Source organism: Pseudophryne corroboree, chromosome 12, assembly GCF_028390025.1.
Source record: "Pseudophryne corroboree isolate aPseCor3 chromosome 12, aPseCor3.hap2, whole genome shotgun sequence".
Taxonomy (NCBI): domain Eukaryota; kingdom Metazoa; phylum Chordata; class Amphibia; order Anura; family Myobatrachidae; genus Pseudophryne; species Pseudophryne corroboree.
In genome coordinates this window covers 78,836,157-78,857,318 of record NC_086455.1, presented here as the reverse complement: position 1 = coordinate 78,857,318, position 21,162 = coordinate 78,836,157, and the positions used below count along the sequence as shown (strand labels likewise).

General features: G+C 45.8%; 1 protein-coding gene across 8 annotated transcripts in view; it reads right to left on the bottom strand.

Annotated features, from left to right (window-relative positions):
- The window catches only part of DPF3 (double PHD fingers 3), a 496,528-nt gene that overhangs the window by 235,949 nt on the left and 239,417 nt on the right, over positions 1-21,162 (bottom strand). For all 8 annotated transcript variants that reach the window (XR_010190465.1, XM_063947686.1, XM_063947687.1 and 5 more), the window contains exon 2: positions 10,124-10,284. Coding sequence is in view for 7 of the 8 variants with exons in the window: in XM_063947686.1 (XP_063803756.1) it covers positions 10,124-10,284 (161 nt within the window). In the remaining variant the exon portion in view is untranslated. The remainder of the gene's footprint in view (positions 1-10,123; positions 10,285-21,162) is intronic.

The following is a 21,162-nucleotide window of genomic DNA, read 5'->3' as shown; positions in this document are numbered from 1 at the left end:
CATCACTTAACTGTTTGGAGTGGACCGGTGGTGTCCCCCTTTTCCGTTGCATCCTCTGCTGTATTGCTGGCAGCATAACGCTGCTGGCAAGGAGTTCCTGACTAATGCACATACGTGACGACCGCCTGTGTATGTGCATAGAACTCAAACCCTGTGGGGCCATAGGAAACAGTGGTAGAGCTGTTTGCTAAATACAGCATTGCAGTCCTAACCCCTTTAAGCACCGGAAATTAGTACTAAAGGTTTATAACTCATGCTTAAGTGGAGGCCCAAATACTAAGGAGGTGTTAGGGTTTCTTCTTCTTCTCCCCCCCCCCCCTCTTTCCCTGTCTCTCCATATCTGGTCTCTCTCTCCCCTACCCACTTCCCCTCTCTCTCTCCCTATCTCGTCTCTCTCTCCCCTACCCACTTCCCCTCTCTTCCTGTGTTGTCTTCTCTCCTCTACCTACTACACCTCTCTCTCTCTTTTTTTTCCCTACCCACTTTCCACTTACCAACACCGGAATCCTGACTGCTGACAACCCGAATCCCGGATAACAGGGGCTATTTCCCACTCATGGGTGACCAAGGGGACTCTTTGCGCTCGCCCCACTGCCTGCATATTAACATCTGGGATGCCGTTGTCGGTATACTGACAGCCGGCATCCTGACAGTCTGTATCTCCTACTGATCCCCTCTTCCTCATTCTATCTCTCCTCTCTCTCACTACCCACTTCCCCTCTCTCTCACCCTCTTTCTCTATATTGTCTATCTTTCACCTACCCATTTCACCTCTCTCTCTCTCTCCCTATCTTGTCTCTCTTTTTCCCCTACCCACTTCCTCTCTTCCCCTATCATGTACCCACTTCCTCTTTCTACCGTACCCACTTTCCCTATTTCTCCCTATATTGTTTCTCTACCCTTCCCACCTCCCCCCCCCTCTCTATCCCTATGTTGTCTCTCTTGTTTTCCCCTGTCCCTTCTGTCTCTCTCCCCTACCCATTTCCCCTTTCTCCTCATATCTTGTCCCCACTTCCTCTCTCTTCCTCTATATTGTCCCCACTTCCTTTCTGTCCCCTACCACTCCCTATCTTGTCTCTCTCCCTATCTTGTCTCACTCTCCCCCTCTCTCTCTCTCCCTTTCTTGTATCTCTCTACTACCCACTTCTCCTCTCACCTGCACCCACTTCACCTCTCTCCCTTTGCCCCTACTGACTTTACATGTCACTCTCCCTATCTTGTCTACTTTTCTCTCTCTCCCCTAACCAATTCAGCGCTCTCTCCCTTTCTTGTCTCTCTCTATCCTACACACTTTTCCTGTCTCTCCCTATCTTTTCTCTCTTTTTCCTCTACCCATTTCCTCTCTCTCTCTCTCGTGCCTACTTCCTCTTTCCCTATCTGGTCTCTCCCCCCCCACCCCTTATCTTGTCCCTACTTCCTCTCTTCCTCTCCCTATCTTGTCTGTCTCCCCCTACCCATTTTCCCTCTCTCCCACCCATCTTGTTTCTCTCAACCCTACCTACGTCACGTCTTCCTCTCTCCCTATTCTGTTTCTATATTTCACCTACCCATTTCACCTCTCTCTCACCTACCCATTTCCACGGTCTCACCCTATCTTGTCCCCACGTCCTCTCGCTACCCCTACCTTGTCCCCAATTCCTCTCTCTCTACTTTACCCACATCACCTCTCTCCCTGTTCTGTCTCTCTCTCTATCCCCTACTGACTTTCCCCGTCTCTCTCCTTATCTTGTATACCTCTCTCTGTCTCGTTTACCCACTTACCCTCTCCCCCTATATGGTCTCTCTCTTCCTAAAGGGGCCCACACACAGCACGATCCGATGAATTGGAACGATATAGCAGCTATATCGTTCCGTGTGTGGGCATGATGCCGTCCACTACGCGCACCCATGGGGTCGTCCGCCTGCATTGCTGATCTTTCAGCCCATTCAAAAGATCAGTGATGCAGGCAGACAATACCATGCAGCGCTATGCGTAGGAGGGCCGGCATAGCGGGCGGTCAGCCACCGGATTGCCCAGTGTGTGGGGACCGCCCGATATATCGTACCTCGGACGCTCCGTCGCTTTGTGTGTGGGCCCCTACCCACTTCCCCTATCTTCTCTATCTCTCCCCATCCCACTTCCCTTCACTATTTTCTCTCTCTCTCCCCATCTAGTCTATCTCTCCCTTACCCACTACACCGTCTCTCTATATATCTTTTTTCTGTCTCCCTCACCATGGACATAGGCTACACACAGCCTACTCCTCTCTTAAAATGCCCCTGCTCTGAGGTTAAAGGTTCAGTTTAGATAAAGTATAGGAAGAGGTGTGAGATAATCAGGCTTAGAACCTGCAGGCTGAGATGACAATATAAATTAGAGGGGTTCATGGAGAAATAATGAGAATGGATTGATGCCTCTTAATAATGGGGGTCATTCTGAGTTGATCGCATGTAGCAACTTTTTGCTGCTTGTGCGATCAACCTGACGCCGCCTATGGGGCATAGCAGGGCTGTACAAGCGTTCGCAGCCCTGCTATGCTAAAAAAGTTTCAAGCAAAACAAGACTAGCCCTGCAGTTACTCACCCAGTGCGACGGATCCAGCAATGAAGGTCCCGGTCATGACGTCAGACATCCGCCCTCCAAACGCCTGGATCCGCCTGCGTTGAACTCACCACGCCTGGAAAACTGTGAGTATCCATCCCCGGAACGCCTCCCGCCTGTCCGTCTTCTTGCGATCGCCGCTGCGATCACATTTTTTGTTGGTGGCGTCATTGCCCAGCTACGATCGTCACCAGGCAACGATGCGCATTTTGACCCCGTCACACCGCAGCGAAGAACCACTGCGTGCGAACGGGTCGGAATGACCCCCAATATGTGATCAAGAATTGGTAGGGGAACATTGATTAATGCACAGTAATAAGTTATACAGTTAGTAACCTTCTGATAAGAAAAATAAATACTATAAAATAATACAAAAATAACAATAAGAATTATATTTATATAGCACTTTTCACCGGTTGGTGCTTTACAGATAATATAAACATATTACAAAAGGTTTAGATTTACATAAAATAAAGAAACCATGAACATAATACCAAGGTGCAACACCCATTTTGGGTTATTAATTCCAAGGATTATTCATCCTACCCACGAAGGATCTGGGTGAAGCAGCCATTTTATGCATACTACACTACATCGGATTACACTGGGAAGAACAGACAATGGGCCTAATTCAGACCTGATCACAGCAGCAAATGTGTTCTCTAATGGGCACAACCATGTGCAGTGCAGTGCAGTGGGGGCAGATATAACTTGTGCAGAGAGAGTTAGATTCGGGTGGGGTGTGTTCAAACTGAAATCTAAATTGCAGTGCAAAAATAAAGCAGACATTATTTATCCTGCACAGAAACAATATAACCCACCCAAATCTAACTCTCTCTGCACGTTATACAGTCAGGTCCATAAATATTGGGACATCAACACAATTCAGATGCGCTTTAACGGCAGACTTTCCGCTTTAATTTGAGGGTATTTACATCCAAATCAGGTGAGCGGTGTAGGAATTACAACGGTCCCTTGGAACAATATCTCCGAAGCTTCTTGTTGAGACGAGATGCCATCATGTCTCCCCAATGACTTGTCACCTCTGCAAAGACTTCTTGGTGGAGGCCCCACTCTCCTGGATGGAGATTGTGTCTGCTGAGGAAGTCTGCTTCCCAGTTGTCCACTCCTGGAATGAATACCGCTGACAGAGCGCTTGTATGTTTTTCCGCCCAGCGGAAAATCCTTGTGGCTTCTGCCATCGCTGCTCTGCTTTTCGTTCCGCCCTGACGGTTTATGTACGCTACTGCTGTTACATTGTCCGACTGGATCAGTACAGGCAGATCTCGAAGAAGATGTTCCGCTTGCAGAAGGCAGTTGTAAATGGCCCTTAACTCCAGAACATTTATGTGGAGACAAGTTTTCTGACTTGACCATCTTCCTTGGAATTTTTCTCCTCTTGTGACTGCCCCCCAGCCTCGGAGGCTTGCATCCGTGGTCACTAGGACCCCGTCCTGTATCCCGAACCTGCGCCCCTCTAGGAGGTGAGAGCTGTGCAGCCACCACAGAGGTGATACCCTGGTCTTGGAAGTAAGGATTATCCTCTGGTGCATGTGTAGATGGGACCCGTACCACTCGCCCAACAGGTCCCACAGGAACACTCTGGCCTGGAACCTGCCAAACTGAATGGCCTCGTAGGCCACAACCATCTTCCCCAGCAAACAAATGCATTGATGGATTGACACTCTTGCTGGTTTCAGAATTTGTTTGACCAGACTCTGAATTTCCAGAGCCTTTTCCACTGGAAGAAAGACTCTCTGCAGTTCTGTGTCCAATATCATTCCCAAAAATGACAACCGCGTCGTCGGAATCAACTGTGATTTTGGCAAGTTTAGGAGCCAACCATGTTGTTGAAGGACTGTCATGGAGAGTGCAACGTTTTGGACCAACTGGTCCCTGGATCTCACCTTTATTAGGAGATCGTCCAAGTATGGGAGAACCATCATCTCCGCCATCACTTTAGTGAAAATCCTCGGAGCCGTGGATAGACCAAACGGCAACGTTTGAAATTGATAATGACAATTCTGAATTGCAAACCTCAGGTAAGCCTGATGCAGAGGATAAATGGGAACATGTAAGTAGGCATCTTTTATGTCCACCGACACCATAAAATCCCCTTCCTCCAGACTGGAGATCACTGCTCGGAGAGACTCCATCTTGAATTTGAATCTCCTTAGGCAGAAATTCAGGGATTTCAGGTTTAGGATTGGTCTGACCGAGACGTCCGGCTTCGGGACCACAAACAGGCACGAATAAAAACCTTCTCCCTGTTGTGACTGGGGAACCTTGACAATAACTTGATTTTGACACAATTTTCGTATTGCGTCGCAAACTACCTCCCTGTCGGGAAGAGAAGCTGGTAAGGCCAATTTGAAAAAAAAAACGGCGAGGGGGAACGTCTTGAAACTCCAGCTTGTACCCTTGGGATACTATTTGTAAAATCCAAGGGTCTAGGTTCGAACGAACCCAAAACTGACTGAAGAGTTTGAGACGGGCCCCCACCGGTGCGGACTCCCGCATAGGAGCCCCAACGTTATGCAGTGGAATTGGCAGAAGCCTGGGAGGACTTCTGCTCTTGGGAGCCTGACAAGGCTGGAGATCGTTTACCTCTTCCCCTTCCTCTAGTAGCAAGGAAGGAAGAACCTCGGCCCTTTCTGAATTTATTGGGCCGAAAGGACTGCATCTGATAATGGTGCGTTTTCTTTTGTTGTGGAGGAACATAAGGTAAAAAGGATGACTTACACGCAGTAGCTGTAGACATCAAATCATCAAGGCCGTCTCCAAATAAGGCCTTCCCTTTATATGGTAGAGATTCCATACTTTTCTTGGAGTAGGCATCAGCAATCCATTGGTGAATCCACAACGTACGCCTAGCTGAGACAGCCATGGCATTGGCCTTTGATCCCAAAAGACCAATATCTCTCGCAGCTTCCTTAAGGTATGCTGCAGCGTCCTTGATATAACCCAGCGTCAAGAGGATGTTATCCCTGTCTAGGGTATCTATATCAGATGACAAGTTATCTGCCCACTTTTGGATAGCACTACTTACCCACGCAGACGCAATGACAGGTCAGAGTAGTGTAACTGTGGTCACATAAATGGACTTCAACGTAGTCTCTTGTTTACAATCCGCAGGATCCTTAAGGGCCGCCGTGTCAGGTGACGGGAGAGCTACCTTTTTAGACAAACAAGACAAGGCCTTGTCCACAGTGAGGGGTGACTCCCACTTTTCTCTATCAGTCGAGGGAAACGGATTTAGCTGCCATAATTCTTTTGGGAATCTGGAACTTTCTGTCAGGGCCTTCCCAAACTTTTTCAAATAGCGTGTTCAGTTCATGAGAGGGAGGAAACGTTATCTCAGGTTTCCTTTCTTTATACATACAGACCCTTTTATCAGGGATAGCTGGGTCCTCAGTGATATGTAACACATCTTTAACTGCCACAATCATGTACTGAATGCTTTTTGCCAACTTTGGGTCTAACCTGGAATCGCTACAGTCGACACTGGAATCAGTGTCCGTGTCGGTATCAGTGTCAGCCAACTGGGCCAACGTACGTTTTTGTGACCCTGAGGGGACCTGACTTTGGAATAACATATCTTCCACAGATTTCTTCCATGCCTGTGTTTGCGATTCAGATTTATCTAGCCTCTTACTAATAAGAGCCACATTAGCATTCAAGGCGTTCAACACATTTACCCAATCAGGTGTCGACGGTGCCGACAGGGTCACCCCCGCAGCTGTCTGTGTCCCTAATACAGCCTCCTCCTGGGAAGAGCCTTCAGCCTCAGACATGTCAACACTCGCGCACCAAACACCCACAGACACACCGGGCATATAGGGGACAGACCCACAGTAAAGTCTGTCCGAGAGACAGAGAGAGTTTTGCCAGCTCACAATCCAGCGATCAATCACCGGTTCAGAAACACTAAAGAATGCCCCAGACCTGCAGCGCCTTATATTAAATATATATATATTGCACCAATATTCTTTGCCCCCCCCCCCTCCGTTTTGCACCCTAATACTTATCGGAAGTATGAGGAAGGACCAGCATCTCTGCAGCCTGTGTAGAGAAAAATGGCGCTGAGCTGTGAGGAACGAAGCCCCGCCCCATTAATGGCGGGCTTCAGTCCCGCTTTTTTTAACTATATATTTATACTGGCGGGGGTTAGGACAGTGCCTAGGCACTTATGTCCTCTCTTGCCAGTTTATTTTGAGGCTTTTCTGCTGCCCAGTGTGCCCCCCCCCCCCCCCCGCGCCCTGCACCCTGCACCCTGTAGTGCTGCTGTGTGTGGGAGCATGGCGCGCAGCGTGCGATCGCTGTGCAGTACCTCAGAAATGCCATCACTGAAGTCTTCTTGATCTTCTTCTACTCACCTGTCTTCTGACTTCTGGCTCTGTAAGGGGGGCGACGGCCGGCTCTGGGAACGAGCATCTAAGCGTACCTAGCGATCAAACCCTCAGGAGCTAATGGCGTCCTGTAGCCAGAAGCAGAGCCTTTGAACTCACTGGAAGTAGGTCATAACTTCTCTCCCCTTAGTCTCACGAAGCAGGGAGACTGTTGCCAGCAGTTCTCCCTGAAAATAAAAAACCTAACATAAGTCTTTTTCAGAGAAACTCAGTGGAGCTCCTCAGAGTGCATCCAGTCTGCCTGGGCACAATTCTAAAACTGGAGTCTGGTGGAGGGGCATAGAGGGAGGAGCCAGTTCACACCCTTTCAAAGTCTTAAAGTGCCCATGTCTCCTGCGGATCCCGTCTATACCCCATGGCAGGGCCGAAACTAGGATTTCTGTCACCCGGGGCAAGTCAGTAATTTGGCGCACCCCACAAAAAAAAAAAAAAAAAAAATATATATAAACATAAATAAATAAAATAATAAATAAAAAACACAGAAAAACCTACAACTGTACACTTTGCCCATTCAGACATTTTTCAACCATGAACGATGGCCTTTCTGACATAAATGTAATATCCATCCCTTAAAAATATTGAGTGAGGTTTCTTAAATAACACCATCAAATATCCAAATTGTTTTATGCATATACATATATACACATACAGTATAATATATATATATATATATATATATATATATATACACACACACACTGTATATATAAAATATATTATATATATATATATAATATATTCCTATATAATATATTCCTATATATATATATTTATATATATATATATATATATATATATATATATATATATATATATATAATGTGTATATATATATATATATATATATATAAATATATATAATATACATGCTAAAAGGCTGGCTGCAGAGTACACAGCACTGAGGGGGGAGCTTAATAAATATACACTGACTGGCTCACTGACATGTACGTTTTTTTAAACCAGTATCCCTCAGGGCCAGAGGACGGGGTGTTGTCCCCGAAACATGTTGGCAATAAAATGACGTGATTCAACACTGCTGTAAAGTCTGTTCGAGTGCCGCCCGTGAATCCATGTTTGCATATCTGAGACCAAGTATCTCACATTGGGAGGGCACCGCAGCAAGTTGATATTATTATTGAGTGGAGTGCCGGGCACATCTATCTTTATATATATATATATATATATATATATATATATATATATATATATATATATTGGAAAAAGCAAATAAGATCAGAGCGACCATAGGTGGTAAATACTCTAGGAGACTAAAAAAGTTACTTTTAAAAACAATGCGGGGTTTATTTACAATGAACGTTTAAGAAAATTGGACATAAAAAGGCAACATACAAGAATGCTTTTTTTAAAAAGCCGTTACAAAATCTTTAAAAAACATTCCAAAGGACATGTAAAAGACAACAGTAAAAATGGTGCTAAAAATTCATGCACTAAAAAATGAGAAACATTAGAAACTACTGTGTGTCTAGAATAATGTAAAGAAATATATATATATATATATATATATATATATATATATATATAAAAATTCCGTATAGAGAAAAAGCAGCTTAACTGAGGATTTCATTAGTAGCAGGAATCATCCAACGCGTTTCGTCTGGTCTGACTTCATCAAGGGGTAATCAGCATGCGCTGTAGAGATGCCCCCTGGGAACAAGGTATGGGCACCATGTTCCCAGAGACCAGCACAAGTGCAGTAACCTTTGGCACAAAGCCAGAGTCTACTGCACAACTGGAGAGGAGGTTGCCCATACTACCCCTTCATTTTCTTTTCCAAACTATATACTGTATATTGAATTTGTTTCATCAGGTCTCTCATTTACATTCCACCACCACACCACACCCTTCATATTTAACTGCTGTGTTCGCCACTACCCCCCCACATACCCCAGTCATACCTAGACACAGGCCCACTGAGACAGCCGCGGGGCCAGGTAATGAAGGAGGCATGGCAAAATCTCAGAAGTGTACATGCCCCTCTGTAAAAAAAAATATAATGTATAACATTATGTGCAGTGCCAGGAAGTGGTGCCGCGCACTGAAAATGGTCCCCGCCAGCCCCCACCAAGAGGTTTATCTTGCCCAATGCACACTATACATTTTCTTTACAGCAGCCTCATTGCTTTGCTACACAGCAGTCTACTCTCCTATATGTGACCTGAAATAGTGATTCCTAGGTCCCTGACCTCCGCAGTAGTTTCCTCATTTATGCAGTTAATACTGTGCATCTGTATTCAGCTTTCGGATTTTTAAGGCCCAAGTACATTTTTAACATGGACTGCCATTCCAGCAATCTACCATTCCTCTAATCCACCTAGATCAGTGGTACCCAAACTCAGTCTTCAAGGATCATCAACAGGTCACATCTTCCAGGTCACTCGGCAGGAGCACTGTGTACAGATGTGTCCTTTTACATCTTTGCTCCATGCGCTACACGTCATTTTACACATACCATTTGTGAGTGCCGTGTGACTCAGTAGTTCCGCAAATATGCTTCTTAGTTGCAAAGTAATGCAATATGATGCGTGAGCAGCTGATTAAAATGATATGCAGCATGCCTACATGCTGTGTGTGACTGCAACTGCGTTTGCATGCAAAATGCTATGCTATAGTGTTTTCCTGGAAAACACTGTAACGTGGCATTTCGGATGCAGATACAGCCGCAATTACACAAAGTATAAAATATAGGCATGCCGCATATCATTCTAATCAACAGAAGCTGTTTGTGCGTTCTCTTATAATACTTTACGACTAAGATGCATTTTCGCAGGGAAATATGCATAAAAAGACGATCGCTGCTGCCAAGTCCCACCACAGCATGGCGCAACTTGAAGGGCTGTATAGTGTGACTACAGCAAGGATTTAAGAGGATACATCTGTATCACCAGCTGTCACATTTTAAAAATCCACAGGTGACTTGGAAACCATGAACTGTGTGGGGTCCTGGGGACAGAGTTTGAGAATCACTGACCTACTGTAGATCATCAATCAGTTTGTTAAACCTTGCTGAATATCTTTGCGACATATCCAAAACTATTATATTGCACATTACTTTTCTATTGAACTATACATCTATAGAACTGGGGCATGTCACATTCACTGACCAGTACTCTACCTGGCCCTCTGTGCCTCTTCTCCATCCAAATGTAGCAATTGTTCTGAGCCACGCCAGTTTGTGAGTCGAGAAAGGGGAGGCGGACACTGCGTTCGGCACAAAGCCTTGCATTGTAGTTCCGGCAATGCTCGATGGCTTCTTTGTAAAACTGATCCCCAAGTCTGCAAGCAAAGAATGGGAAAATACCGTGTGAGTTCAAAAGTATTATTGGGAAAGAGAAACATATGTATTAATGTACAATCTTCACTACTGTAGATAGAGGCAGCAGTCTGATCTTTATATACAATGCATTTAACAAGAGTTGGACCCCAAAAGATGAGTAGAGTATTTATCTGGGTAACAGAAAGGGGTGGCCTCTAATCTGGGACTACTTTTCTTTCAGCCATGGAGGCTCCAATGATTTTTCGGTCATCTAACTTTGAAAACAAGACATAGTAAACACACCAAACCTCTGACATGCCATCCAAAATGTTGGTCTTCGAATTACTAGTAATGGCACTAAAAATTGAGCACAACATAACATTTGACAACAAATCTAGTCTTAAGAAAAATAAACATACCACAAGACAAACTATACTAAAAATAAATAAATAAATAAATAAATAAGCAAAAACAATAACTCTACCTGTCGTACCAAAACTTAGACAATTTGTAATATTAGTGGCCATTGAATAGGAGAAACGACAATGAATTTAAGTCGGTCACAAAGTGGGCTTACTGTAAGTGAAACGTAATACGGACTGCATATATAAAATGGGTGATTTTAGGAACCTGCAAAAAAAAAATAATAATAAATGTATATTGTTTTGTAAATGCACTTGTTTCTACATAGTGCCAAGATGGCAGGGTTTGCCCCTTCTAATGCAAGCAAGGCAATAAAATGTGCGGACAAATAGCATAAATGTGTCGGTTTATGCACTCAGATGCTAAAATTAGATTTTGGACAAGATTATTTAAATGATCAAAGTTTAGAGATGATGCATTTCGGAAGGACACTGCCCCCTTTGCAAAGGAACTGATTTATGCAGTTACTCAGGAGGTCTGGGTAATTAGGAGGCAGCCTATACTTCTAGCGGACACCTTTTGTATCTGCCAGGTGCTTTTTATGGGAAACCGTGTTTTTAGGTTGGATGCAGTCTCAATGTCTACAGTCTCTATTTACAGTGACTCTGTAGACTAGCAAAATCTGGCACCGGGATCTCAACATGATTAAAATACTACTTACACCACTTTAACTGTGCACAGATTATAACTAACACTGTACGTAGAATTCGAACCATGTCGGAAACCCGGTGACTTTCTCTACAGAGTCACTGTGAACATGTGAACATAGTGACAGCAGGCAAACCTTACTAAAAACTAGAGATGTGCACTTGAAATTTTTCGGGTTTTGTGTTTTGGTTTTGGGTTCGGTTCCGCGGCCGTGTTTTGGGTTCGACCGCGTTTTGGCAAAACCTCACCGAATTTTTTTTGGCGGATTCAAGTGTGTTTTGGATTCGTGTGTTTTTTTAAAAAAACACTAAAAAACAGCTTAAATCATAGAATTTGGGGGTCATTTTGATCCCAAAGTATTATTAACCTCAAAAACCATAATTTCCACTCATTTTCAGTCTATTCTGAATACCTCACAATATTATTTTTAGTCCTAAAATTTGCACCGAGGTCGCTGGATGACTAAGCTAAGCGACCCTAGTGGCCGACACAAACACCTGGCCCATCTAGGAGTGGCACTGCAGTGTCACGCAGGATGTCCCTTCCAAAAAACACTCCCCAAACAGCACATGACGCAAAGAAGAAAAAAAGAGGCGCAATGAGGTAGCTGTGTGAGTAAGCTAAGCGACCCTAGTGGCCGACACAAACACCTGGCCCATCTAGGAGTGGCACTGCAGTGTCACGCAGGATGTCCCTTCCAAAAAACACTCCCCAAACAGCACATGACGCAAAGAAGAAAAAAGAAGCGCAATGAGGTAGCTGTGTGAGTAAGCTAAGCGACCCTAGTGGCCGACACAAACACCTAGCCCATCTAGGAGTGGCACTGCAGTGTCACGCAGGATGTCCCTTCCAAAAAACCCTCCCCAAACAGCACATGACGCAAAGAAAAAAAGAGGCGCAATGAGGCAGCTGTGTGAGTAAGATAAGCGACCCTAGTGGCCGACACAAACACCGGGCCCATCTAGGAGTGGCACTGCAGTGTCTCACGCAGGATGTCCCTTCCAAAAAACACTCCCCAAACAGCACATGACGCAAAGAAAAAAAGAGGCGCAATGAGGTAGCTGTGTGAGTAAGCTAAGCGACCCTAGTGGCCGACACAAACACCTGGCCCATCTAGGAGTGGCACTGCAGTGTCACGCAGGATGTCCCTTCCAAAAAACCCTCCCCAAACAGCACATGACGCAAAGAAAAAAAGAGGCGCAATGAGGTAGCTGTGTGAGTAAGATAAGCGACCCTAGTGGCCGACACAAACACCGGGCCCATCTAGGAGTGGCACTGCAGTGTCATGCAGGATGGCCCTTCCAAAAAACACTCCCCAAACAGCACATGACGCAAAGAAGAAAAAAAGAGGCGCAATGAGGTAGCTGTGTGAGTAAGCTAAGCGACCCTAGTGGCCGACACAAACACCTGGCCCATCTAGGAGTGTCACTGCAGTGTCACGCAGGATGTCCCTTCCAAAAAACCCTCCCCAAACAGCACATGACGCAAAGTAAAAAAGAGGCGCAATGAGGTAGCTGTGTGAGTAAGATAAGCGACCCTAGTGGCCGACACAAACACCGGGCCCATCTAGGAGTGGCACTGCAGTGTCACGCAGGATGTCCCTTCCAAAAAACCCTCCCCAAACAGCACATGACGCAAAGAAAAAAAGAGGCGCAATGAGGTAGCTGTGTGACTAAGCTTAGCGACCCTAGTGGCCGACACAAACACCGGGCCCATCTAGGAGTGGCACTGCAGTGTCTCACGCAGGATGTCCCTTCCAAAAAACCCTCCCCAAACAGCACATGACGCAAATAAAAATGAAAGAAAAAAGAGGTGCAAGATGGAATTGTCCTTGGGCCCTCCCACCCACCCTTATGTTGTATAAACAGGACATGCACACTTTAACCAACCCATCATTTCAGTGACAGGGTCTGCCACACGACTGTGACTGAAATGACGGGTTGGTTTGGACCCCCACCTAAAAAGAAGCAATTAATCTCTCCTTGCACAAACTGGCTCTACAGAGGCAAGATGTCCACCTCATCATCATCCTCCGATATATCACCGTGTACATCCCCCTCCTCACAGATTATCAATTCGTCCCCACTGGAATCCACCATCTCAGCTCCCTGTGTACTTTGTGGAGGCAATTGCTGCTGGTCAATGTCTCCACGGAGGAATTGATTATAATTCATTTTAATGAACATCATCTTCTCCACATTTTCTGGATGTAACCTCGTACGCCGATTGCTGACAAGGTGAGCGGCGGCACTAAACACTCTTTCGGAGTACACACTTGTGGGAGGGCAACTTAGGTAGAATAAAGCCAGTTTGTGCAAGGGCCTCCAAATTGCCTCTTTTTCCTGCCAGTATAAGTACGGACTGTGTGACGTGCCTACTTGGATGCGGTCACTCATATAATCCTCCACCATTCTTTCAATGGTGAGAGAATCATATGCAGTGACAGTAGACGACATGTCCGTAATCGTTGTCAGGTCCTTCAGTCCGGACCAGATGTCAGCATCAGCAGTCGCTCCAGACTGCCCTGCATCACCGCCAGCGGGTGGGCTCGGAATTCTGAGCCTTTTCCTCGCACCCCCAGTTGCGGGAGAATGTGAAGGAGGAGATGTTGACAGGTCGCGTTCCGCTTGACTTGACAATTTTCTCACCAGCAGGTCTTTGAACCCCAGCAGACTTGTGTCTGCCGGAAAGAGAGATCCAAGGTAGGCTTTAAATCTAGGATCGAGCATGGTGGCCAAAATGTAGTGCTCTGATTTCAACAGATTGACCACCCGTGAATCCTTGTTAAGCGAATTAAGGGCTCCATCCACAAGTCCCACATGCCTAGCGGAATCGCTCTGTGTTAGCTCCTCCTTCAATGTCTCCAGCTTCTTCTGCAAAAGCCTGATGAGGGGAATGACCTGACTCAGGCTGGCAGTGTCTGAACTGACTTCACGTGTGGCAAGTTCAAAGGGCATCAGAACCTTGCACAACGTTGAAATCATTCTCCACTGCGCTTGAGACAGGTGCATTCCACCTCCTATATCGTGCTGAATTGTATAGGCTTGAATGGCCTTTTGCTGCTCCTCCAACCTCTGAAGCATATAGAGGGTTGAATTCCACCTCGTTACCACTTCTTGCTTCAGAAGATGGCAGGGCAGGTTCAGTTGTTTTTGGTGGTGCTCCAGTCTTCTGTACGTGGTGCCTGTACGCCGAAAGTGTCCCGCAATTCTTCTGGCCACCGACAGCATCTCTTGCACACCCCTGTCGTTTTTTAAAAAATTCTGCACCACCAAATTCAAGGTATGTGCAAAACATGGGACGTGCTGGAATTTGCCCATATTTAATGCACACACAATATTGCTGGCGTTGTCCGATGCCACAAATCCACAGGAGAGTCCAATTGGGGTAAGCCATTCCGCGATGATCTTCCTCAGTTGCCGTAAGAGGTTTTCAGCTGTGTGCGTATTCTGGAAAGCGGTGATACAAAGCGTAGCCTGCCTAGGAAAGAGTTGGCGTTTGCGAGATGCTGCTACTGGTGCCGCCGCTGCTGTTCTTGCGGCGGGAGTCCATACATCTACCCAGTGGGCTGTCACAGTCATATAGTCCTGACCCTGCCCTGCTCCACTTATCCACATGTCCGTGGTTAAGTGGACATTGGGTACAACTGCATTTTTTAGGACACTGGTGAGTCTTTTTCTGACGTCCGTGTACATTCTCGGTATCGCCTGCCTAGAGAAGTGGAACCTAGATGGTATTTGGTAACGGGGGCACACTGCCTCAATAAATTGTCTAGTTCCCTGTGAACTAATGGCGGATACCGGACACACGTCTAACACCAACATAGTTGTCAAGGCCTCAGTTATCCGCTTTGCAGCAGGATGACTGCTGTGATATTTCATCTTCCTCGCAAAGGACTGTTGGACAGTCAATTGCTTAATGGAAGTAGTACAAGTGGTCTTCCGACTTCCCCTCTGGGATGACGATCGACTCCCAGCAGCAACAACAGCAGCGCCAGCAGCAGTAGGCATTACACTCAAGGATGCATCGGAGGAATCCCAGGCAGGAGAGGACTCGTCAGAATTGCCAGTGACATGGCCTGCAGGACTATTGGCATTCCTGGGTAAGGAGGAAATTGACACTGAGGGAGTTGGTGGGGTGGTTTGCGTGAGCTTGGTTACAAGAGGAAGGGATTTACTGGTCAGTGGACTGCTTCCGCTGTCACCCAAAGTTTTTGAACTCGTCACTGACTTATTATGAATGCGCTGCAGGTGACGTATAAGGGAGGATGTTCCGAGGTGGTTAACGTCCTTACCCCTACTTATTACAGCTTGACAAAGGCAACACACGGCTTGACACCTGTTGTCCGCATTTCTGTTGAAATACTTCCACACCGAAGAGCTGATTTTTTTGGTATTTTCACCAGGCATGTCAATGGCCATATTCCTCCCACGGACAACAGGTGTCTCCCCGGGTGCCTGACTTAAACAAACCACCTCACCATCAGAATCCTCCTGGTCAATTTCCTCCCCAGCGCCAGCAACACCCATATCCTCCTCATCCTGGTGTACTTCAACACTGACATCTTCAATCTGACTATCAGGAACTGGACTGCGGGTGCTCCTTCCAGCACTTGCAGGGGGCGTGCAAATGGTGGAAGGCGCATGCTCTTCACGTCCAGTGTTGGGAAGGTCAGGCATCGCAACCGACACAATTGGACTCTCCTTGTGGATTTGGGATTTCGAAGAACGCACAGTTCTTTGCGGTGCTTTTGCCAGCTTGAGTCTTTTCATTTTTCTAGCGAGAGGCTGAGTGCTTCCATCCTCATGTGAAGCTGAACCACTAGCCATGAACATAGGCCAGGGCCTCAGCCGTTCCTTGCCACTCCGTGTGGTAAATGGCATATTGGCAAGTTTACGCTTCTCCTCCGACAATTTTATTTTAGGTTTTGGAGTCCTTTTTTTACTGATATTTGGGGTTTTGGATTTTACATGCTCTGTACTATGACATTGGGCATCGGCCTTGGCAGACGACGTTGCTGGCATTTCATCGTCTCGGCCATGATTAGTGGCAGCAGCTTCAGCACGAGGTGGAAGTGGATCTTGATCTTTCCCTAATTTTGGAACCTCAACATTTTTGTTCTCCATATTTTAATAGGGACAACTAAAAGGCACCTCAGGTAAACAATGGAGATGGATGGATACTAGTATACTTATGGATGGACTGCCGAGTGCCGACACAGAGGTAGCTACAGCCGTGGACTACCGTACTGTGTCTGCTGCTAATATAGACTGAATGATAATGAGATGAAATCAATATATATGTATATATAATATCACTAGTACTGCAGCCGGACAGGTATATATTATATATTTATTATGTAATGACTGATGACGGACCTGCTGGACACTGTCAGCTCAGCAGCACCGCAGACTGCTACAGTAAGCTACTATAGTAGTATGTATAAAGAAGAAAGAAAAAAACAACAACCACGGGTAGGTGGTATACAATTATGGATGGACTGCCGAGTGCAGACACAGAGGTAGCTACAGCCGTGGACTACCGTACTGTGTCTGCTGCTAATATAGACTGGATGATAATGAGATGAAATCAATATATATGTATATATAATATCACTAGTACTGCAGCCGGACAGGTATATATTATATATTTATTATGTAATGACTGATGACGGACCTGCTGGACACTGTCAGCTCAGCAGCACCGCAGACTGCTACAGTAAGCTACTATAGTAGTATGTATAAAGAAGAAAGAAAAAAACAACAACCACGGGTAGGTGGTATACAATTATGGATGGACTGCCGAGTGCCGACACAGAGGTAGCTACAGCCGTGGACTAACGTACTGTGTCTGCTGATAATATAGACTGGATGATAATGAGATGAAATCAATATATATGTATATATAATATCACTAGTACTGCAGCCGGACAGGTATATATTATATATTTATTATGTAATGACTGATGACGGACCTGCTGGACACTGTCAGCTCAGCAGCACCGCAGACTGCTACAGTAAGCTACTATAGTAGTATGTATAAAGAAGAAAGAAAAAAACAACAACCACGGGTAGGTGGTATACAATTATGGATGGACTGCCGAGTGCCGACACAGAGGTAGCTACAGCCGTGGACTAACGTACTGTGTCTGCTGCTAATATAGACTGGATGATAATGAGATGAAATCAATATATATGTATATATAATGTCACTAGTACTGCAGCCGGACAGGTATATATTATATATTTATTATGTAATGACTGATGACGGACCTGCTGGACACTGTCAGCTCAGCAGCACCGCAGACTGCTACAGTAAGCTACTATAGTAGTATGTATAAAGAAGAAAGAAAAAAACAACAACCACGGGTAGGTGGTATACAATTATGGATGGACTGCCGAGTGCCGACACAGAGGTAGCTACAGCCGTGGACTAACGTACTGTGTCTGCTGATAATATAGACTGGATGATAATGAGATGAAATCAATATATATGTATATATAATATCACTAGTACTGCAGCCGGACAGGTATATATATTTATTATGTAATGACTGATGACGGACCTGCTGGACACTGTCAGCTCAGCAGCACCGCAGACTGCTACAGTAAGCTACTATAGTAGTATGTATAAAGAAGAAAGAAAAAAAAAAAAAAACACGGGTAGGTGCTAGGTGGTATACAATATTATATATATATTATATACAATTATATATATATATATATATATATAATATATATTAAACTCATAAACTGGTGGTGATTTATTAAACTGGTGGTCAGGTCACTGGTCACACTATCAGCAACTTGCAAGTAGTACTCCTGAGTCCTAAGCAGACAATCACAATATATATTATACTGGTGGTCAGTGTGGTCACAAACAATGGCAGTGTGGCTGGCACTCTGGCAGCAAAAGTGTGCACTGTACGTTATATGTACTCCTGAGTCCTGCTCTCAGACTCTAACTGCTCCCCACTGTCAGTGTCTCCCCCACAAGTCAGATAATACAGTCACACTATCTCTCTCTATCACTTCAGCAAGTACTAGTAGTAGTAGTACTCCTCCTAATGCTCCCCAAATTACTACTGTGTCTCTCTCTGTCTCACTCTCTTCTCGAATCTCTATAAACGGAGAGGACGCCAGACACGTCCTCTCCCTATGAATCTCAATGCACGTGTGAAAAATGGCGGCGACGCGCGGCTCCTTATATAGAATCCGAGTCTCGCGATAGAATCCGAGCCTCGCGAGAATCCGACAGCGTGATGATGACGTTCGGGCGCGCTCGGGTTAACCGAGCAAGGCGGGAAGATCCGAGTCGCTCGGACCCGTGTAAAAAAAACATGAAGTTCGGGCGGGTTCGGATTCCGAGGAACCGAACCCGCTCATCTCTGCTAAAAACTTCTAGGTATATTTCTACCAGTGTATCAAAAACATTCATACAGAACTGACTCATGTAATAAACAATGTTCTCATATCCCCTCACTGTTACAATTAAACGTAAAATATAAAAGACGATAAACAATATTAGTATTTTACAAGGAAAATGGAAATGTTTACATGAACGAACGGATGGTCCTAAGATAGTAGAATGTTGGACATGCCATTATGGGATTCCACCACAAGCTTTTCCTTTTCCAGACGGACTCACAAAAGCAAACGCATATTGATTTTGTTCCCAAAGTGAAAATCTCACTACTTCTCCCAATCAGCATGGTACAGTAGATACCACTCTTTACTGGCTGCATACTGGACTGAATGAAGAGTTCCAGCTGCTGGTATGTGAGCAAGTCAGGAGCAGAACAATCTTACGGAGCAGAAAATTATCTCCAGGTATGCATTTGACTGGTGGAAAAGTGTGCCAATTTCCCATTTAAATGCAGTGACATGATAAATCAGGGTACCACAATTCTGATCAGGGTAATGTCTTGAGCCAAGACTATGTAAAGATAACACTCTCTCTTAAACCAGTGGTTCTCAAACTGTGTGCCGTGTCACCCTGGGGTGCCTCAGGACACTTGCAGAGGTGCCTTGGGTTGGTGGTAGGGAGGACAATCCCGGGGCATTTTTTCAATCCCGGGATTCGGGATTGAAAAATGCTCAATCCCGGGATCCCCGGGATCCCGGGACTGCAGTAGGGAGCAGGGAAAGTATATGTGGGGGGCAGCAAGGCAGGGTGGATGTAGGGAGCAAGGGAGGGTGGGTGTAGGGACCATGTAAGGAACAGAAAGGGAGGGTGGGTGTAGGGAGTAGCGGGAGGGTGGGTGTAGGGAGTAGCGGGAGAGTGGGTTTAGGGAGCAGCGGAAGAGTGGGTGTAGGGAGCAGCGGGAGGGTGGGTGTAGGGAGCAGTGGGAGGGTGGGTGTGTAGTGAGCATGTAAGGTACAGGAAGGGAAGGTGCCGGTGGGTGTAGTGAGCAGAGGGAGGATGTCAGGAGCAGAGAGTGTGGGTGTAGGTAGCGAAGATAAACACTTACTACTTACGGGCGGGCCGCGGGCATCAGCCATGGATACACACACACTGACCGCGCTGGCAGCATTTCAAACGTAGCGCTGGCCGCCAGCTAGTCAGAACTAGCAGTCCGGCAGCCAATCAGGGGCCGCGGCTGCTGCCGCTTCCCTGATTGGCTGCCGGTCTACCAGCTCTGATTGGCTGGCGGCCGGCGCTACGTTTGAAATGCCGCCAGCGTGGTCAGTATGTGTGTGTCCATAGCTGATGTAACTCCCTCGCTGACAGCCGGGCAGCGCTGAGCTATAGTGCTCAGCGCTGTCCGGCAAAACTGCGCATGCGCACTCTAATCCCGTGAATCCCGGGATTGGAGGCTCCTTTTTGGGCCCAAATCCTGGGATCCCGCCGATCCAGATCCCGGGATTGGCCTCCCTAGTTGGTGGTCCAGAACCAATTCAAATTACCAGTGCTTGTGGCTTCCAATAATAAAATATGTGGACAAACAGAAGCGAATCCTGTCCCTCACCACATAACTGAACCTAAAGAGGATATATAAATACAGTCTACTTCATTTAATATTTCTTTCTGAATTTCTCAATAAGAAACATTTAGCCTAGGGGTTATGTGAAAATAGTTCTGTGCACTAGGGCACAGTGACTTAAAAAGGTTTGGGAACCACTGCCTTGAGCCATTCTAGTGCTACTGCTCCAAGTCACTGACAGGTAAGGTAGACACTGGAGGTGTGAAAGCACCTGTGCACCACTTATTCTAATATCCGGATCCCATCTTGGGTTAGAATAAGGCGTTCATAGCTCTACAACTAAACCAGCCAGTCATCAAACACTGATTACAAACCAGTTTTTTCAGAGAACATTTTGCAGTACAGGAGGTCAATGTAGCCCAAAGATTTCCCAAAAGTCCTGACTTCAAACCTCTTCAACATCAAGCTAGCAAAGAGAGAGAACACCACTACCGTGGTACACACACATTATACTGCTCCAGATTATTATAGATTTTACAGAGGGCTTAGCCAATAACAGCGATCACAACCCAGAATATCTGGTGCAAAAGGTGATCAGCAGATATAGTTCTGAGAGTGACAAAATGAATGGCATAAGTATTGAAAGCTTAGTTGATGACCTTTGTGGCACTTACTAACGGGATGTAGTTCTGTGACCTTACAATACCGACGGCTACATCCCGCCTCCTCTAAATCCCGACAGTCAGCATGCCGACTAACAGGGACTATTCCCACTCATATGTTTCCATGTAGGAAAAGCAGATAGAGTATCCTTACAACTGGGAGAGAGGTTACCAGGTACTGCATGTGATTATTCACAGTACTATACACAAGAGTAATGGAGAGATATACTGATTTTACCCAA